The 17,771-nt window shown below is 38.8% G+C and overlaps 1 protein-coding gene across 3 annotated transcripts in view; it reads left to right on the top strand.

Moving 5' to 3' along the window:
- Positions 1-3,021: 3,021 nt before the first annotated feature.
- grb2b (growth factor receptor-bound protein 2b) overlaps positions 3,022-17,771 on the top strand; it is a 30,331-nt gene continuing 15,581 nt past the window's right edge. Inside the window, exons 1-2 of one of the 3 annotated variants that reach the window (XM_046866479.1) lie at positions 3,022-3,165; positions 4,475-4,778. In XM_046866479.1, the coding sequence (XP_046722435.1) occupies positions 4,701-4,778 (78 nt within the window). In that variant the 5' untranslated portion in view covers positions 3,022-3,165; positions 4,475-4,700. Of the gene's footprint in view, positions 3,166-3,218; positions 3,375-4,474; positions 4,779-17,771 lie in introns of those variants that run through there. The other 2 variants (XM_046866481.1, XM_046866480.1) reach the window with 2 other exon arrangements.

Consider the following 17,771-nt stretch of genomic DNA (forward strand, 5'->3'; position numbering starts at 1 on the left):
CAAAACAAATAATGCATTTACATTTACATTTGCGGCATTTAGCAGACACCCTTGTCCAAAGAGACATACAAAGGTGCTTTGAGTCTCTATCAATGAAAAAAACCAACACTGGTATGCTAGATTACACACTTAATATAAATATAACTCTTGATTTCTACAAAGCAAACTTTGAAAGTGCTATTTTAAGTGTTTCAGGAAGTGGTAGGTCTTCAACCGTCACTTAAAGATAGCCAGGGACTCCGCTGTACAGACATGTAGGAAAAGTTCAGTCCACCACCTCGGTGCCAGAACAAAGAAGAGAATAGAAGTATACCTCTCATTCTGAGAGAAGGTGGTACCAGTCAAGCAGTGCTGGAGGATCTCAGCGTGGTGCAGCGCGAGGTGTGATGAGGTCTCTGAGGTTAAATGGTGCTGGTCCATTTTTGGCCTTGTAGACAAGCATCAGTGTTTTGAATCTGATACGTGCAGCTACTGGAAGCCAGTAAAGGGAGCGCAGCAGTGGGATGGTGTGGGAGAACTTAGGCAGATTGAACAAAATGCAGAAAACCCATGTAAGGACATGACTTCACCAATGGATTGGGTATAGAGGGAGAAAAGGAGGGGACCAAGTACCGAGCCTTGTGGGACACCAGTGGTAAGTCTGCACGGTGCAAATGTGGATCCCATCCATGTTACCTGGTATGAGCGGCCTTCCAGGTAGGAAGCAAACCATTCTTATGCTGTCCTGCGGATACCGAGGCTCCTGAGGGTAGACAAGAGAGTCTTGTGGCTGACAGGTCCAGGAAGATAAGTATAGATGACCGCTTGGCTGATCGAGCAACATGCAGTTTCTCAGAAACAGCCAAAAGGGCGTTCCGGAGATTTAGTTGTTGATGTCTGATGGATCCAAAGCAGGTTTCTTAAAGATTGAAATGACCCTTGCTTGCTTGAATGCATCTGTAGCGCTCTTCCTCAGCATGAAACCATACTGTTGCTTACAGATGGTCACCTCTTCCCTCAACCTGGCTTCCACTATTCTTTCCCATAACTTCATGATGTGACTGATCAACTTTATTCCCCTGTAGTTACTCTAGGTCTGCACATCTCCCTTAACTCTTAAAAATTGGTACCAGCACACTCCTCCATTCTTTAGGCATCCTATCACCTTCCAAAATCTTGGTACACTCTTCATCCTCTTAATCGCTGCTTTCACTACCTCTTTACTAATCCTATCCACTTACTGCTTCACCATCTCCACATCATTCAACCTTCTCCCTTTCTCATTTTCCTTATTCATCAGCTGCTCAAAATATTCCCTCCATCTTCTCAACACACTCTCCTAACTAGTCAACACATTTCAATCTCCATCCTTTATTGCTCTAACTTGCAGCACATCCTTCCCAGCTTGGTCTTTCTGCCTGGCAAATCTGTACGGATCCTTTTCTCCTTCTCATACAGCTCCTCATATGCCTTTTCCTTGGCTTTCGCCACTTCCCTCTTTACCTGCTGCCGCATCTCCTTGTACTCCTGCCTACTTTTCTCATCTCTTTGTCGATCCCAATCCTGTTTCGTCAACCTCTTTCTCCTTATGCTTTCCTGCACTTCCTCATTCCACCACCATGTCTCTTTGTCTTCCTTTCTATTTCCAGATGTCACACCAAGTACCTTCCTAGCTGTCTCCCTAATCACTTCTACAGTAGTTGCCCAATCAATCAGCACATCTTCACCACCACCGAGCCCCTGTCTGACCTCTTCCCTGAATCTCACACTACAGTCTTCCTGGAATAAACACACTGCCATTTTCCTTCAGTTTCCATAATCTTATTATTCTTTCAGTCCTCACTCTCCTCCTTTTCTACACTGTCCCCTGCCAACACCTTACAGTCTCCAATCTCCTTCAGGTTGCATCTCCTACATAGAACATAGTCCACCTGTGTGCACCTTCCTCCACTCTTATACGTCACCCTATTCTCCTTCTTCTTCTTAAAATAAGTATTCACAACTGCCATTTCAATTATTTTAGCAAAATCTACCACTATCTGCCCTTTCACATTCCTCTCCTTAAGGCCATACCTACCCTCCACCTCCTCATCACCTCTGTTTCCTTCATCTACATGCCCATTAAAGTCTGCCCCAATCACTTATCATTCTTTCATAGGTACACATTTACCTTCAACTTCCAGCTTCATGTTTATAACTCTATCAGAAACTCTCTTCAGCTCCACTACACTCTTACTAAACTCTTCCTTCAGAATCACCCCCACACCATTTCTCTTTCCATCCACACCATGACCCACCTCCAATGTTCCTGGCCTTACTCCCTTTCCACTTGGTCTCCTGAACACACAACATATCTACCTTTCTCCTCTCCATCATATCAGCTACCTCTCTCCCTTTACCCGTCATAGTACCACCATTTAAAGTACCAACCCTAACCTCTACTCTCCTACACGTCTCCTTTCCCTGCTGTCTCTGTAGACGTCTTCTTCCTCTCCTTCTCCTCCTTCGGCCAACAGTAATTGAAAGCCCAGTTTCCACCGGTACCCTTTTGGCTAACGATACCTGTGGCAGTCGTTGGTCACCCGGGCCCCGGCCGATCTGGTATGAAATTCTGGTTTGTGATCCGCATATTTGATTTGACATGGTTGTATTGGAATAGGAAAAAACATTACAAAAAGTTTAAAAATGAAAACAGACCACAATAAATGAATTCTAAACATAACCTTAATGCAAATGCATAGTATCTAATAAATATATGTAATGCTGCAGTCCATTAATAATATATAGCAGATTCGTCCCAAATGATTTTCTGCTATATTAACAATGGTGTGTGTGTGTGTGTGTGTGTGTGTGTGTGTTCAAATGAACATAAAAACATCGCTTTGTACATCATAATGTATATGAAGAAGCTTTTTCAGAATTTGAAAGATGTCTTTTTCTTTAGTAATAATTATTCCAGTGTAGTTACAGCAGGTGGCGTGCAGGGGGCGGAATAAACACACCGCCGTTTTTCCAGAGGAAGCGGAAATGTTCCAGCAGCATAAACAAGCGTCTGGAGAAGAAAAAAAAGCTTCATCTCTGTGAAACGGACGGAGCTCCTGTTATCCAGGTTACTTGGGGGGGAGACGAACACGTAAAGTTGGATAAAAAAAAAGAAAGGAAGGGAAGAGAGAAGGGTTTTCACCGGTGTGAGTATAAGTTCCGTCTGTCAGGTCTTTATCGCCGCAGCACGCCGACAGTTCTGCCTCCACGCCGCGGCTTCGATTAGCTTTAGCGCCGCGTTAGCAAAACAAGCTCGCGCTGCCATTTCGCAGTCCGCCTGCTGTAGCGAGCTCGCGCGTCCCGCTCTCCTGAAGCCTCACTGCGGCGTGAGTTGCTCGAATTCTCACTTTAAGGTAGTCGAAAATTAATAAATGTATACAATAGTTTTAAAAAACTGTAGTTTTACTTCTTATTCAGGTCAGCTGAGGTGTTTCTCGGTGCGCGTGCCACGTTAGCTGAGCGAACACCGTGTCACGGAGCGCAACAAAACAGGTCTCTTGTGCGGTGTTCTGGCATCGGTGCTGTTTGACTAAACAACAACAAAGCTTTCGTATAGAAAAAAAACGAGATATAATTGAGTCTTTTTATTGTTATTATTAGTCTGATTTGTATGTCTGATCTCACGGAGTTACAGGGTATTTTTAATAACCGTTACTCGGCTCATGTCTGATCACCAGCGACCACAGAAGCTCCCACACCGCTCCGCTCTCCAGACCCCCTAATAGGGTTCCAGATCAAGCAAACCAGTTTCACTGGATGTCTGAGGGTTTATTGAGACTTACTCTTATAATAATAGTTCGTAAAAGTGAGCATAATGCTTTTCCCGACGGAGCAGTGTATATTTGGGGACTGGTGTATTGTCTTAGTCGTGAAGGGAAAAAAGGAAAAGGAAGCGGTCAAACTGTCAGCTGTCGTTTGTTAATGAGTCCTTAAAAGGGAAAAATATGTTCTTTCTCCAAAGAACAAAATAAGAGACCATCTGAGAATCATACCTCGATTCCTATTCTGTTTCTGTAATAGATTATATTCTTTCTTTGTGCACTTTTTTATTGTAAATTACTACGTTGCCTGTTCTCCATGTCGTCATTGCGTTTTTTTTGTTGCGGGGGGGGAATGGTGGAAGTGCTGCTCTCTGATTGGTCCAGCGCCGCAGCCAATCGGATTATTCCGGTCGGTTTTTTCTGCCCCGTGATTGGAGAGCGTCAGTTTGTTCGGATCTCTGATTGGTGGCTGAGCGCGGCCCGGGCGACGCCATTGGTCGCTGCAGACGTCAAACACACGCTGGTTTCCTTCTTCTCTACGGGGGACGTAGGTTTTTTTTTAATACCGCTCGCGTCGTGGGCGCGGTCCATTGAGTGATCTGGGTCGAGTGCGGATGTGTCGAGGGTTTGAGGCGCGGTGTTGAACACTGGATTGGATTTGCTCTATTTAATGTGTGCGGTTTTGTTCGCAGAAGCTTCAGCCGGTCGTTTTATGTGCGAGGGATCGTGACAGAGAGACTGGAGCAGAGGCACCGGGAGCCGCAGAGATTTGTGTCCCTGGACCTGTGCTCGTGTTCATACAGCTGAGACAACGTCTCCACTAGGAATAAACTTGGTGGGAAGAAGAGAAAGGCCCCCCCCCCCGATCGAGACGATTTCCACTTTGGTGTAGAAACACGCCGGTGCTGGAGCTGAATCATGGAGGCCATTGCCAAGTATGATTTCAAAGCAACTGCTGATGACGAGCTGAGCTTTAAACGAGGAGAGATTCTAAAGGTAACGACGACATCTTTTACCTTATACACATTGTTACATGCATGACTGTCGAAATGTCAGAGAGCATCTTCAAATGCTTTCGTCACCAGTTATTTAGAAGCTGTTTTGAAAGTTGGCATCACAGCAGCGCTGTTGAAATCCTGAACGCAACTGGTCAGAAGGTGTTGATTCATCGTCTGTATATGCACCACGTCCTGCCTAAACTAGATTAATGTTTTTAATTAAAGGTTCAACAGTAACAGCTTAGGAACAAATTAATGGTAGGAACGTTCCGAACGAGTTTGTTCGTACCCTGAATTTGTTTAAGTTGTTTCTGTGTTCGTTAATGACTACGCATATCTCCTAATGATGTAAGAGCTATAAATACTATCAAATAAACAATAAAATATACTAAAACAAATCAAAATACATAAAATACTGTATACAATATTGTTTATTAAGTAATAATAACATAAAAAAAAACCACACACAAAAATCGCCCTGGTCCAGTGTGCATCATGTAGACTCATTATGGTGAACGACTAGCTAGCGTTTTCTCCGTTTTTTTATTTTTCGACTCTAAACAAATTTCACTTTGAAGACAGGTTTGTTCGTTTTTGTGAATGTTTGTAAAGTGAATGTTCGTAAAGTGGGGAGAGTCCAGACAGACAGACCGACAGACAAACCGACAGACAGACCGACAGACAGACCGACAGACAGACCGACAGACAGACCGACAGACAGACCGACAGACAGATAGATGCTATACAATTCTATATCAGGGATCCCCAAACTACGGCCCCCTAAATTTTGGAACAGCCCTACAAACAATGCAAGAGATGTAGTTAGATTTAAATTCTATTTTATTCTCTGAGTTTTACTCATATCATATCTGTATTTGATAATAAAATTTGGCTTTCAAGCTAAAATTTTCCTTAGTTATTAATGTACTATAATTATTTGATAGATTCACCCACCAACCAAAATTCAGCACAACATGAACGTGAACGTTTTGATTTCAATAGCAATGAATATGAAAAAATTGTTTTATAATGGTACTAATACTCCTTTAATAGGCTCTATATCACTTGAGAAGTAATGCTCATTTGTCTGTACGGTGCAGAACAAAATAATAAACGTATCTAGCATTAGGAGTCATAATAAATGCTTTTAAAATCATTATAAAATCTAGTGCTATCGGTTATTGTAGTATTCCATCGATTAATTGAGCAATTGGGTAAGAAGTACCTTTTGTTTATTAAAGATCCATACTAAATAGAAACAATGAAATGGGTCTTTTAAATAATTAGTTTCTTTTTTTTGTTTGTTTTTTACAAAAATGTATAGTACATTTACAGGAAAGCACCAAAAGCCCATTAAGTCATTTAATTGCCATATCCGCATGCAAATACAAATATATAAATAAATAAAATATCATGAATAAAAATATCAAAAACTATTTTAAATTAAATAAAAATCTAAACTCACTTTCTGGAGTTTTTTGTTTTAGTATGACATTATCCTGAAATTTGGGAACTTCCTGCTGTGTTCTTCGCCCTGAATCTTCCCCTTGCCCCTCGCTGTCCCACCCCCCGTTCCTCCATTTTTCATTCTGCGGCATCTTCTGTGTTTATCTGGACAGAGCGGTGCAGAGATTAGCGGATGGTGCGTCAATAATGGTCCGTGGGGAAACGCAGTGCTCCGTTTGTAGTTAAAGCGACTGAACGAAGCATCGAGGCAAAAAAAGGAAAGGTTGAAAAGGCAGAAAGGAAAAATCATGTGGCCACAGCAAAAAAAAAGTTTTGGGGATCCCTGTTCTATAGTAACAACTCATTCACAGAGACTTGGACAACCAAAAAAGTGTTTATTAATGAAAAATAATGTTTAATACATTTTTTTTTAAAGGAGGTTTTCTTTAAGAGGTTTATGTAGTCAGTCGGTAGGTTTTGCACCAGAAGAAGAGACTTCAGGATAGATAACTATGCACTTCCCCGATTCTTGGTAAAACGACAAGCTGCTCATTAACTTGAAAACTTGAAAGGCGGATGAGGGAGCAACTGTTTATAGCTGCAACAACACGAGCAATAACAGGAACTAAGTTTCTTGCTATTTTGGCGAACTTGAAATGCAGCTATAAATGCTTAAAGTATATGGTTTATTAATACTTTAGAAATAATTTTCATCATGGAGTCAGCGTAGTGTGAGAGGACTGGAACCTTTTGGGACATGCTGTTGAAGGAAGGTCATTCGCGATAGAGGAAAGAGATGCAGCTTAACATGAAGCACATCCTGCAGTGTTTTTCTCACTAATAAGCAGGAGTTTATTAGGGGTTTGATGCAGGGATGTTACTAAACACTTCTAGTGCATGGACATGTTAGTTTAATACATGCCCTGAGTAAAGTACCTTGTTATGTTTGTGCAGCAAGAAGCTTTATTTTGAGAACTGGTTCGGAGGAAATGTTTGCTGTGTGTTTTTAAGGATAAGCCTCATCTAATTGAACATTATCCAGGAAGGAGTGAAAATGATTGATATTCTTTGCAGTTCCTTACGGTTTCTGCTCTGTCTCATTGAAAGTAAGGCAGTAAACCAAGAATAACATTTACGCACCTTTTTTTAGTCATGGACTTAACGGGTAGGCACTATTTATAAGATTTTGTTAGTCTTAGTAGAAATATCTTTCTTCTTGTGTTATGACAAAAGTATTAATTTCTAGCACGTATGTTGGATTTGGCAGAAAAATAGAATTCTACTGATATAATTAGATTTTTTTTTACTCATCAGTATCTCATTTTTGATGGAATAAAAGTGCTGACATTCAGGATGCTTTATAAGAAATATTCGATTATATAATCATGCCATTAGATTGTCGTATTCTTTGGTTTTAGCGTGAATATTTGTTATAGTTTCTGTGGAGCTAGTCTTCGTCTTGTTTAGAACTTCAACCCCACCGACAAGACCTCAACACCTCCGTTTCCAGCCCTGAGCTCTGAGATTTAAAAGTAATTATTATAAACCCTCTCATCAGGCATCACAGGATATTTGATAAAAGAAGATAGCATAAGCTCTCCTCATATATCATATCCTTTATCCATGTTCTGTTTGAATCCTGGGCTCTTTGTGAAGAGAAAGAATGAGGCGTTTAGGATTAACAGCACCAGCAGTCAATACGCTTTTTTAAATTATTTTATTTTAAATGATTGAAGTCACAGATGTAAAAGCTTATTTAGAACCATATAAATGCTTGAACACATCCAAGAAGCATCACTGATCTTGTGATGACAGCAGGATCTGAAGTAATAACCTCAGCTCTGGCGTCGCTTAAAGGTTTTCTTCCTGTGGGACTTTTTTTTTTCTTTTTTCATCCACTGCAGAAGTTTCATCGAGCCCACACACATGAAAGAAGGACAGATGTGTTAAAAAGTCTTGTAACGGTAATGTGCATTTGTAAAATCTAACCGGAAACTGAAACTTGAATGAAAGTGTTGCATTTGCATTTATTTTATACCTGGGGAATACATTTTGGGGAAAGTTGATTGTGGCCATCTCTGTTATATTTAGACAGATACTTAAGGTTTCAGAATCTATCCTATTTATATTTATAAAGATTATTTTATTTTTAACCCCAGCTATCGTTGTGCTGTTACACACACAAGAATCACTCTACTTTGAATCTTGTTTCCTTTTTTTTGTGTTTTTTTTTTATTTTTTAAATAAATGCCCTAAACATGCCTATAGCTATTAATAAAATAAGGAGAACTGATACTATTAGCTGTAAAGTGAACACAGAAGAAGAGAGGGGGAGCTGCATTAAACAGTTACTCACTGGTTCTTTCATTGTTAAAATGAGTTTCACAGTTAAAAAGAGAAGTTCACCTCTACCAGTTTGATATTACCCGTGTTTATTAACGGTTACATGCTCCATTACATCCCACTCAGATGATTGAAATCTCACTAAGATTTAAAGGATTAGTTTTACTGCTGCCTCTTCTCAGAAATTCTTCATTGTCATTTGTCTTAGTCAGTGGAAATATTTGACAGTGTAAACATGAAATTTTTTTCCATTATTAAATCTAAGCATTCTTACTCTTCTTGATAATGGTATTTGTTACTAGGTAGGTACTACCTTTTCATTCATAGATAGATAGATAGATATAGATAGATATAGATAGATATAGATATATATAGATAGATATATATATAGATATATATAGATATGTGTGTATATGTATGTGTGTTGGGAAAAGGTTTTTCTTGTGTTGGTCAATGGTGAGAAATTCTACAAAAGAGGAAATGTGCCATATACACTGCTACAGGTATTGCAGTTCTGACCGAAGATTGACATTTGGACCATGTTTTCTCTATCTATCTGTTGTTTAAGAGCTGCAGTGTTTAAGGCTACGAGAACAAAGCAAATGCTGTTTTACACAGCCGCTTCAGCTTTCTGCAACCCATCGCCAGAACGTCAGGCTTCGGGCGTCGTGAATTGAAAACACTGCACGTTAGCGCTAAAATGTTGCCCTTTATAAATGCTAGAATACAAAAAAAAATACTAATTGGACTGAAAGTGCACAGTATAGTGAATACCATCATATTTATGAGCTAAATACACCACGTGTCGTTTTTCAGCCTATTTAAATGTCCATTTAACATATCACGGTTCCCATTTTTAACGCATACAGTGTAATTTTTCACACAGCACAATGAGTGTTGTGTGCGTGTGGGATTTTATTTTTTATTTTTTTATTTTTGTCACAAGTACACTATAACAAATGCAAGTGTTATAAAAGGAAGTAGTGAGATTGAATTTTTGTGTAAAATATGTTTTGTACTTCCTGTTTGAAATTTTGAGTGATGTTTAAATTAGTGTTCAAGTCTACAAGTGTGTATAACAATCGATTATTGTCGTTGTGTTCTAATTGACTTTTCCAGTCTGTTGCAGGACTTGGATATATATGGTTCACCAGGATGTTTTAAGCAGCACGAGTAAGAAGTAATGAATACATGGTAGTGTGTTTTTGTTGTAAACCCATTACTAGGTGTTGTTAATTGGTGTAATCTGGTGTAATCTTATTCATTTATTATAAGCGTTAAATTAGTAGTTAAAAGCACATAAGTGAATTATAGTTTATAGTTGTTATTTAAACCAGACTGTAGCTTGTCATGTTAATGAGAACTAGAAATAGAAAAGCATCACTCGATCACTAATTGCATAGTTTCCTTTCTTAAATTTGTTTGCCCCATTTAAGAAGTTCCTGTGATGGAATTGTTACTATAGAAACGATAACCTCCGTTCCTGACATAAATACAGTATAAAGCAATATTGTTTGCTAAGCTCTCTAATACATCGTCTCTTCCATGTCTTCACCATTCGATATAATGATGAGTGTTGCCTATTATTGCACGTGTTTCTCCAGTTGTCTCAAATCCCAACGCAGCATGCTCAGGGTTCATCGAGGGCAGCTCGATACGTTTCACTGTTCCAGCCATGACCTGTTTTACATTTACTTTATCTGAACCCTCAGGGTTTGGGTAGAAGTCTGAACACTTAAGCATGCTACATTTGTTTTGCTCTCCAGCGTTTGAAATGAGAGCCGTTCGGTCAGGATAGTTTAGCCCCCCGAGCATAATGGTCCTGTGGTCAAACGAATGACGTACTAAATCATGCTGGTGAGGGAAACGATGTGGTTCTGTGGGCAACTTGGCGGTGTCCTTGTTCCTGCTTATTTCTCATGCACTCATAATTATAGTTTTGACCTGTGTAGTTTGACTTGGAGTATGTGCACACGTTTTCCTGCCGAAACCACGCAGGTTAGGCCATTAATTAACTGTTTCTATCGATTTTAATAAGGAAGTCGACCATTACATATGTTGCCTTAAAACCTATTCATGCAGATTATAAATGCTACAAAATAGATACACTATAACTATACTTAATTATTATCTTTAAATTTCAGCTTTTATATGTGAGATCACTGTATTTATCATTTGTATTCACATTTTGTTTCTAGAATACATGAATTTCCTGCACAAAATTCTATTGCATTTGTAGCATCGCTGCTTCTTACAAGGGAAATCCATTACTGAAATCAATCTTTTTGGAAGAGTGTAGGCTTTAATTTTGCAGTGTTACAACAATTATGTGTACTGAAATCAGTAACATATTGTCAGATGTGGTTAAATTATGTAGTGTTCTTTAAAGAAGAAATACTCAAGGAAAATAAATCGTCCAGATACTTACAAGTAAGGGGAAGAAATTATCTCTAAAAAAAAAAAAAAAAAATACTAAAGGAGCGGTTACTCATTACATTTACATTTATAGTAGGCACCTGAATTCTTTTATGTTAAACGATACATTTTGTTGAAAGCGTGATACAAAAGAGTGTGTAAATAAATTCAATTTGAACTATTTCGGTGTATTTGGTCAGTTAGTACCTGTTCAGCCTGCTGTGACTGTCACCTGTGTGGAGCATATTACCATGGGACAGGGGTCTGATACAAACTTTAGTCACTTAAATGCGTTTTAAAGCTGACTCACTGATTATCATAAACACGCACACAGTCGACCTGCTATTAGTGCTTATATTACGATTAAATAAATAACATTTCAATTTTTTTGCTTTTATATATACGTCATTCTCTTCTATCCTGTACACACATGATATTTACTGATATTCTGATATGAAACCTGAATAATTGTGAAGGAAAATTTGTAATAACAATGTCCTTATTGTTTGGGGTAATTAATAAACTTCCAAAAGTATTGGGTCACCTGCCCTTTCCTGCTATACAGTATGTGGTTCTTTTCCAAACTGATATCACAAAGCTGGAGGCACTCAATTGTATAGGATCTTTAGGTGCACTATAATAGTTTTGCATTCACTTGAACTTGGAAACCCAAACCTGTTGCAGCATGCCATTGTCCCGGTGCACAAAGTGAGCTCCTTGAAGATCTGGTTTACATGCTTTGGAGAGGAAGATCTTGAGTGGCCTGCTATAGAGCTCTGATCACATCCCTACACCTGTGGGATGAATGTGAATGCTGACTGCACCACAGGTCTCCTCACCTACATCAGTACCTGCTTTTCATAATACCCTTGTGGCTGATAAACACAAATATCCATAAGTGCACTCCAAAATCTAATGTAACATCATCTCAGAAGAGTGAAGAGAATTAGAAGAGCAAATTGGGACTAAATGTGGAATGCAGTGCTCTAAAATCACATACCATACTTATGACCAGGTGACCCAATACTTTTGAAAATATAGTGTGTATATGTAATGGTACCCTGATAATACAACAATGCAGGCTTACATGTGCTGATATTGTATTTCAGTAATCATGGGCTTGTATGTGGATGAATTTAGATTTTAATATTTTAGCCATTTTTGTGAATGAAGTCTGACTCTTAGATTCATCCTGTATAACAGGCTGCAGAAAATTGGTTCTCTTTTGGTTTCCTTAAAAAGAGAGCAGTGGAAAATGCTTACGGAGTTGTTTTTATTTGCTCCACTTCTCATTTCCCTGAATGTGTCTGTTCTGAATCTAAAGTTTTGCCTACAATTGTAAACACAAGAAAACACATTCTTAGAAAAGGGCGCTGTATACTGGTAGAAATGCAACCCTGGTCGAAACAGAACGTACCTGTTAGCTGTGCGAGTGCTGTGTACCCACTTGTTCACCGTAACTGGATAGAAACTTTTACAAGAAGAGGCCAAAACATTGAGAGATCGGTGAAGCAAAAACTGTCCAACGTAACACAGACACAGCAACCAAACCAAACAGCCAATCAGATTGCAGCCTGCAAGGTTCTGGAGCTTGTCAGATCTGGATATCTTTGGCTGTATGCGAGTGTTTATAAAACAGTGCTTTTGAATTCTCTGACCTGACCGTGTGGCTGAATTTTCTCGAACAGCACGGCAAAGCTTTGTGCATCAGCATGTCAAACAGCACCCTGCCGTGCATTGTTTTCCGATAACAGCATGACCTGTCATGATTTCTTTCTTATATACTAAATATCGATGGATCAGAAAGTGTCGAAATCAGTCCCACTTTGGCATTTTGAACTTGCCATAACATTTGAACTTTAACTATTTATAAAATAAATAACTCAATTTCCCCACATTCCACTTTATTCAAAATACAAAGTCCAATGGCAACCACATCTATTGCAGTTAATTTAAAACACTACCTTCAGGCTCTCTAAAGGATTCTTTGTTCATACAGCAGCTTCAACATTGAATGTGAGCAGTGTGGTCAATGATTGTTAAGAGGAAATAAAACTTACCTTGTTTCTCATTAAGTCGAAGGGAAGTATCGGTCTCGATCTTTTGCTTTTTTTTTTTCCTCAGTGTAATGTGACTGCTGCTTTATTTGCTATTCAAAGGACAGATGAACTCGATTAGCAAGTGATGTCTAGTTTTCGCTGTATATTTCAGGCTGTAGACGTCGGAAATCGGGACGTTTCAGGACGTCGATATTTTTAGGCCATTCGTGTTAACGCAGCATAAAACGCACCAGTCTGTGCTTCTGTAACAACTACAAATGATCATTCTACATTCAGTGCGTACATTCAGTATGTCAGTGCAATGAATATGCAAAATAATCAATATTATACTATGTGGCCAACAGTATGTACAGGACTGAACATTATACCAGTATTTACAGTGTACGACTGAACATTCCAGTATTAATTATAATCCAGTAAGAGCATGCTCATATTTATCTGTAAATTCTTTATTTTTTGCCTCTTCTTTTTTTCCCGTTTTTCAATGTGTTGCATCATTTTTATATTTTTTTTAATAAAACTCTTGTCACAAAGTGGCGGTCAATAACATTAAAATCCAGAGTTCACAAAGACACACAATGCACAGACCTGCAACTGCACAGCACTTGGTTACAAAACTGTCCACACAAAGCAGTGTGTCATCGTGTTATCTTACAGCTGGCTGCTTTTGCTTGTCCAATGCTATATTTGTAAACAGGATGCAGTATGTCCATCCTCCCACATCATCCCTTCAAAAGTTATTCAATGTTCTTATACAGAATGCATTCCGATTGCTGTCGTGTCTCAGAGCGATGTGTGGATCAAAACTGAGTCAAATAAGGAAGATTATTTGCCACACATTTTATACTTAATATATATATATATATTTTTTGTCAAATGTTTCTGAGTAAATAAAATAATAGAAACTTATATGAATTTATTTATGAAAAATGTGTAGCATGTCTTTGAGTCATATTGGTAAAGAAGCTTCGCAATAATCGAACTCTTCCTGTTAGCGATCGTCTCTGGTTTCATTGTGTGGTGATTCACCCTAATTACTTCACCTGTTTCTTATCGATTACATTTCCATACTGTTTTTTTTTTTTTTATTATTTAAAAAGGTTTTTCTTAGCTCTCGATCTTAACGTGTGTGTGTGTGTGTGTGTGTGTGTGTGTGTGTGTGCGACTTGCGGTAATTTTCTTGCTTCATTAAAGGCTCAGTTTCTGCCCAGAGATCTTGTGGTTTTGAATCATGCTCAGATCGAAAAAGGAGAAGGAACTTTTTTTTTTTTTTTTTTTTTTTTTGGTCTGTTTAAACTGAACTGTCCAAAAAAATGCCCTTGGGTTTGCACTATGTCCTCGTGTACTTAGCGCAGTTAGAGCAGGGGCCTGTGTTTGCATGAAGTTTTCACTGTATATGCAGGTAACATATTAACGTAGATTTACATCCTGATGTTGTCAAGAGTGTCTCTTTTTAAAAAATAAAAAAAATAAAAGGAAAATAAATTGGAATTGTTTGATTGGATTAAATTGCGTGCTCAGTACAAGGAAAGCAAATACTCCCATTTTCCATTGCGTAATGACAAAGTGGAAATTTACACAGATGTATTTTCTGGACTTGCATGGTTAGTCATTAGTGACCTTGTCTAAAATGTAGTTACAATTTGACTGCCACCCACCCTCTCCTATTGGCTGGTAGTTTGCTTTGTGTGTGTGCATGTGTGCAATCCTATTTCACTATTAACCAGAGCAATATTACCTGCATGGTCTGGCTCTATCAGACTGGCTTCACTTCAAACCCATTCTCTCTCTCACTGATTTTTCCTCTGAGCTGACAGTGCTGTTGTGAAGCATCATTACTTTTATGGAATAGCTCACTGCATTCTGCATCATTGTCTTATTTTTTTATTTTATTTAATTTTTTGACGTTACTGAGATTGTGTGAATGTAGCAGTAAACCGTGTGATGTGCGCGTGCAAGTTTGCAGCCGCCCTTGATACTGCTTTGTTCTCACTTCCTGTTTGGTGCCTCTTCCACCCCCATCACCTTCCTGCCTTCATGGAGCCTTACTCTCTCTTTGACTCTTCTAGAACTTTCCTTTTGGGTTCTCTAAATGTGTGTCCTATGCCTCTTTCCACCTACTTTACCACCCTGTTGTATTTCAGTAAGCTGTCCTGCTCACATGCACATGTTCCTCGTCTCAGATTTCTCCTTCTGGTTAATTGCCGTTTTCTCCGCCGGAGATCCATTCAGCTTTCTGTAAATCTCCTGACTCATGTTTAAGCCGTTCTTGCTTCGTGCCCTCCTCCGTAGGTCTTGATGTTGATTAATTCCTGATGAGAGGAAGGAAAAAGAGAATGTCATCATGGCAGGCCTCAGAGTTAATTTTTCCATATAGTTAAAATAAGAAGTGGTAATTATGCTTTAGGAAGCGTTCTCTGCAGCCTGAATGTCCAAACACATCTCTGCTGCTTATCCCAGTCTGAGCCCCGCTGTGAGAAAAGCTGTATTCCCACAGCAGGATCGGAAGCTTTTCCACGTGCTGTGTGTTTAGGGACTACGCAGCAGGAACGATGATTTCTTAATTAAAGTCTTCCTCCCTTTCCTTTAGCAAACATTCTTAATTCCTCTCCCCCTCCCTTTATCACACATTGACCCAGAAAAAGACGAATGAAAGCTCCAGGCTGCACTGGTGCAGTGCGTTTTGCACAGCAGCAGCACAGACTAACAGTTTTCTGTGGTTATTCAAGTTTTATTGTAAAGGAAACGTCTGTTCATCACCGCCTCTTTGTTTACAAAGGCAGGTATCTGTATAGAAAGTAAGATTATGATTTGGATTATGATGCTGGAGGCGGTGAGGCCTGGAAAAACTCTAACACTTTTGAAGAATCTGCAAAATCACGTGTGACTTTGATAGGAAAGCATTGAGAACAGATTTCTCATGCCATTAGCTAAACACTTCACAGCACAAATTTCATCCATGCACAAGACACTTTTCCTGTTTTCAATGCTTTTATGCATTTATTTAAAATGTAAACACTAATCAGATTTTATTTGTTAGCAATTGGCAGTATAGTCATCTATTTTTGTCCTTTGTCATCCTTATGTTGGCTATGTTCATGTATTCAATTACATAGATTTTTGGATGTAACATGTTGAAAAAAGGTCCTTCAACTACCTAGATTTACACAGAGCAATTCACTTGTGTGTGTGTGTGTGTGTGTGTGTGTGTGTATACACTTTCCCATTCTAATCATATTTTATTGCTTGGTTTGTGTGCACTCTTTTGTGGACTCTCTATCGCTGAGACGGATGAAAGCAGCTCTCCCTCCTGCTGTGCTCACTGGGCCGTAAGCTCATCAATATGAACGTATGAGCATACAGCACTGTGCCAGTGACACACACACACACACTCTCGCTCACATGCTCGCTATTCTTTAGAAGCGATAAGTAATAATGACTTAGTCTGTAGGGCTGAATAATTGTTTTGGCTTAGAATTGAGATCATAATTCTTCTCATTTCCTTGTCCAGCAGGTTGTGGCAGTTTCATTCCTTTGTATTATGATGGCTCGTGTGTATTTTTGATTTCTTGTATTGTTATGCAAAATGCTGAGACAGATGCTGCATTTGAAAGCATTTATTTACACCTGCTTAAATAGTTGGTCATGGCATTGTGTTTGGGTTTCTCCAGCCTCGTTCTTCAGCATTGGTTTTCACCCCCACCTGGTTATTAACTTCTCACTGACAGCTTTTACTCACTCACTCACTCACCTCCTCCTTCATTCCTTTGTATACATTTTGGTGTCTGCTTATTTAGTAGGAAATGTAACATTTACATTACATCCATTCTAAGTAAGCAAAGTATGTAGTAAAATCCAAATGTAGGGAAAGTCATTAGAATAGATGAACTTTCTGATCACACTGGGGTTTCACAGTCAGTACAGATATTTACATGATGCTTCTGCTTGTCCTTTTCCTTCTGCTTTGCTTGCTGCATATTGCACTCCTTCTCTGTCATCTTTTTCTTCGTATTAAATAGCAAATTGCAGCTTATCATCATATCATATGCAGCTTGTTTCCATGAACAGCCTCCTGCTGGTCAGGATGTAATTTAACCATCTTTTAGGGCTGTTTATCTTTATTTATATGCTTGGACACTGTTAGATAAATTTTTTAAAAACCATGTTCTCTCCATTTTTATAGACTATATCATGCAGGAGGCCTAATATGGTATCTGTCCGTTTAACAACTGGCGTCAGCATCAGTTTAGCTATAAATAACATTCGAAATGATCATAACAGGCTGTAAAAAAGATCAAGGAATACAAAACCCTCCAAACCCTTTTTTTAAAGCTTATTTGCATCCTGTATTTCTTCTAATCCTTTTTGTTGTTCTCAAAAGGAGCAGTTTCGATTGTTTATTTGTTTTGGTTTTTTTAACCAGAGAGAAGAAATGAGTGTGTCTTGTTAGTGACCTCCTTCCCCCCCCCCATTTGATCACATGATGGGCCACTTCCTTTTTATTTTGTCTTTGGTTTATTTTTCATGATTGATCAAATGAAAGAATCAGTTGATTTTTATATAAATGTATGTGTAGTGGAATGGAAAAGTTCCGACTGAGAAACGTGGCCTTCTGTGTACATTTTCCTGCAACTGGTTAAAAAGTTTTGTAATGTTCTTGAATTCTGAGTAATGATTTCAAATAATAATAATAATGTCGGTTTGTCTTGATGACCAGTTTGCCAGTG

This window comes from Silurus meridionalis, chromosome 14 (genome assembly GCF_014805685.1).
Source record: "Silurus meridionalis isolate SWU-2019-XX chromosome 14, ASM1480568v1, whole genome shotgun sequence".
In the NCBI taxonomy this organism is placed as follows: Eukaryota; Metazoa; Chordata; class Actinopteri; order Siluriformes; family Siluridae; genus Silurus; species Silurus meridionalis.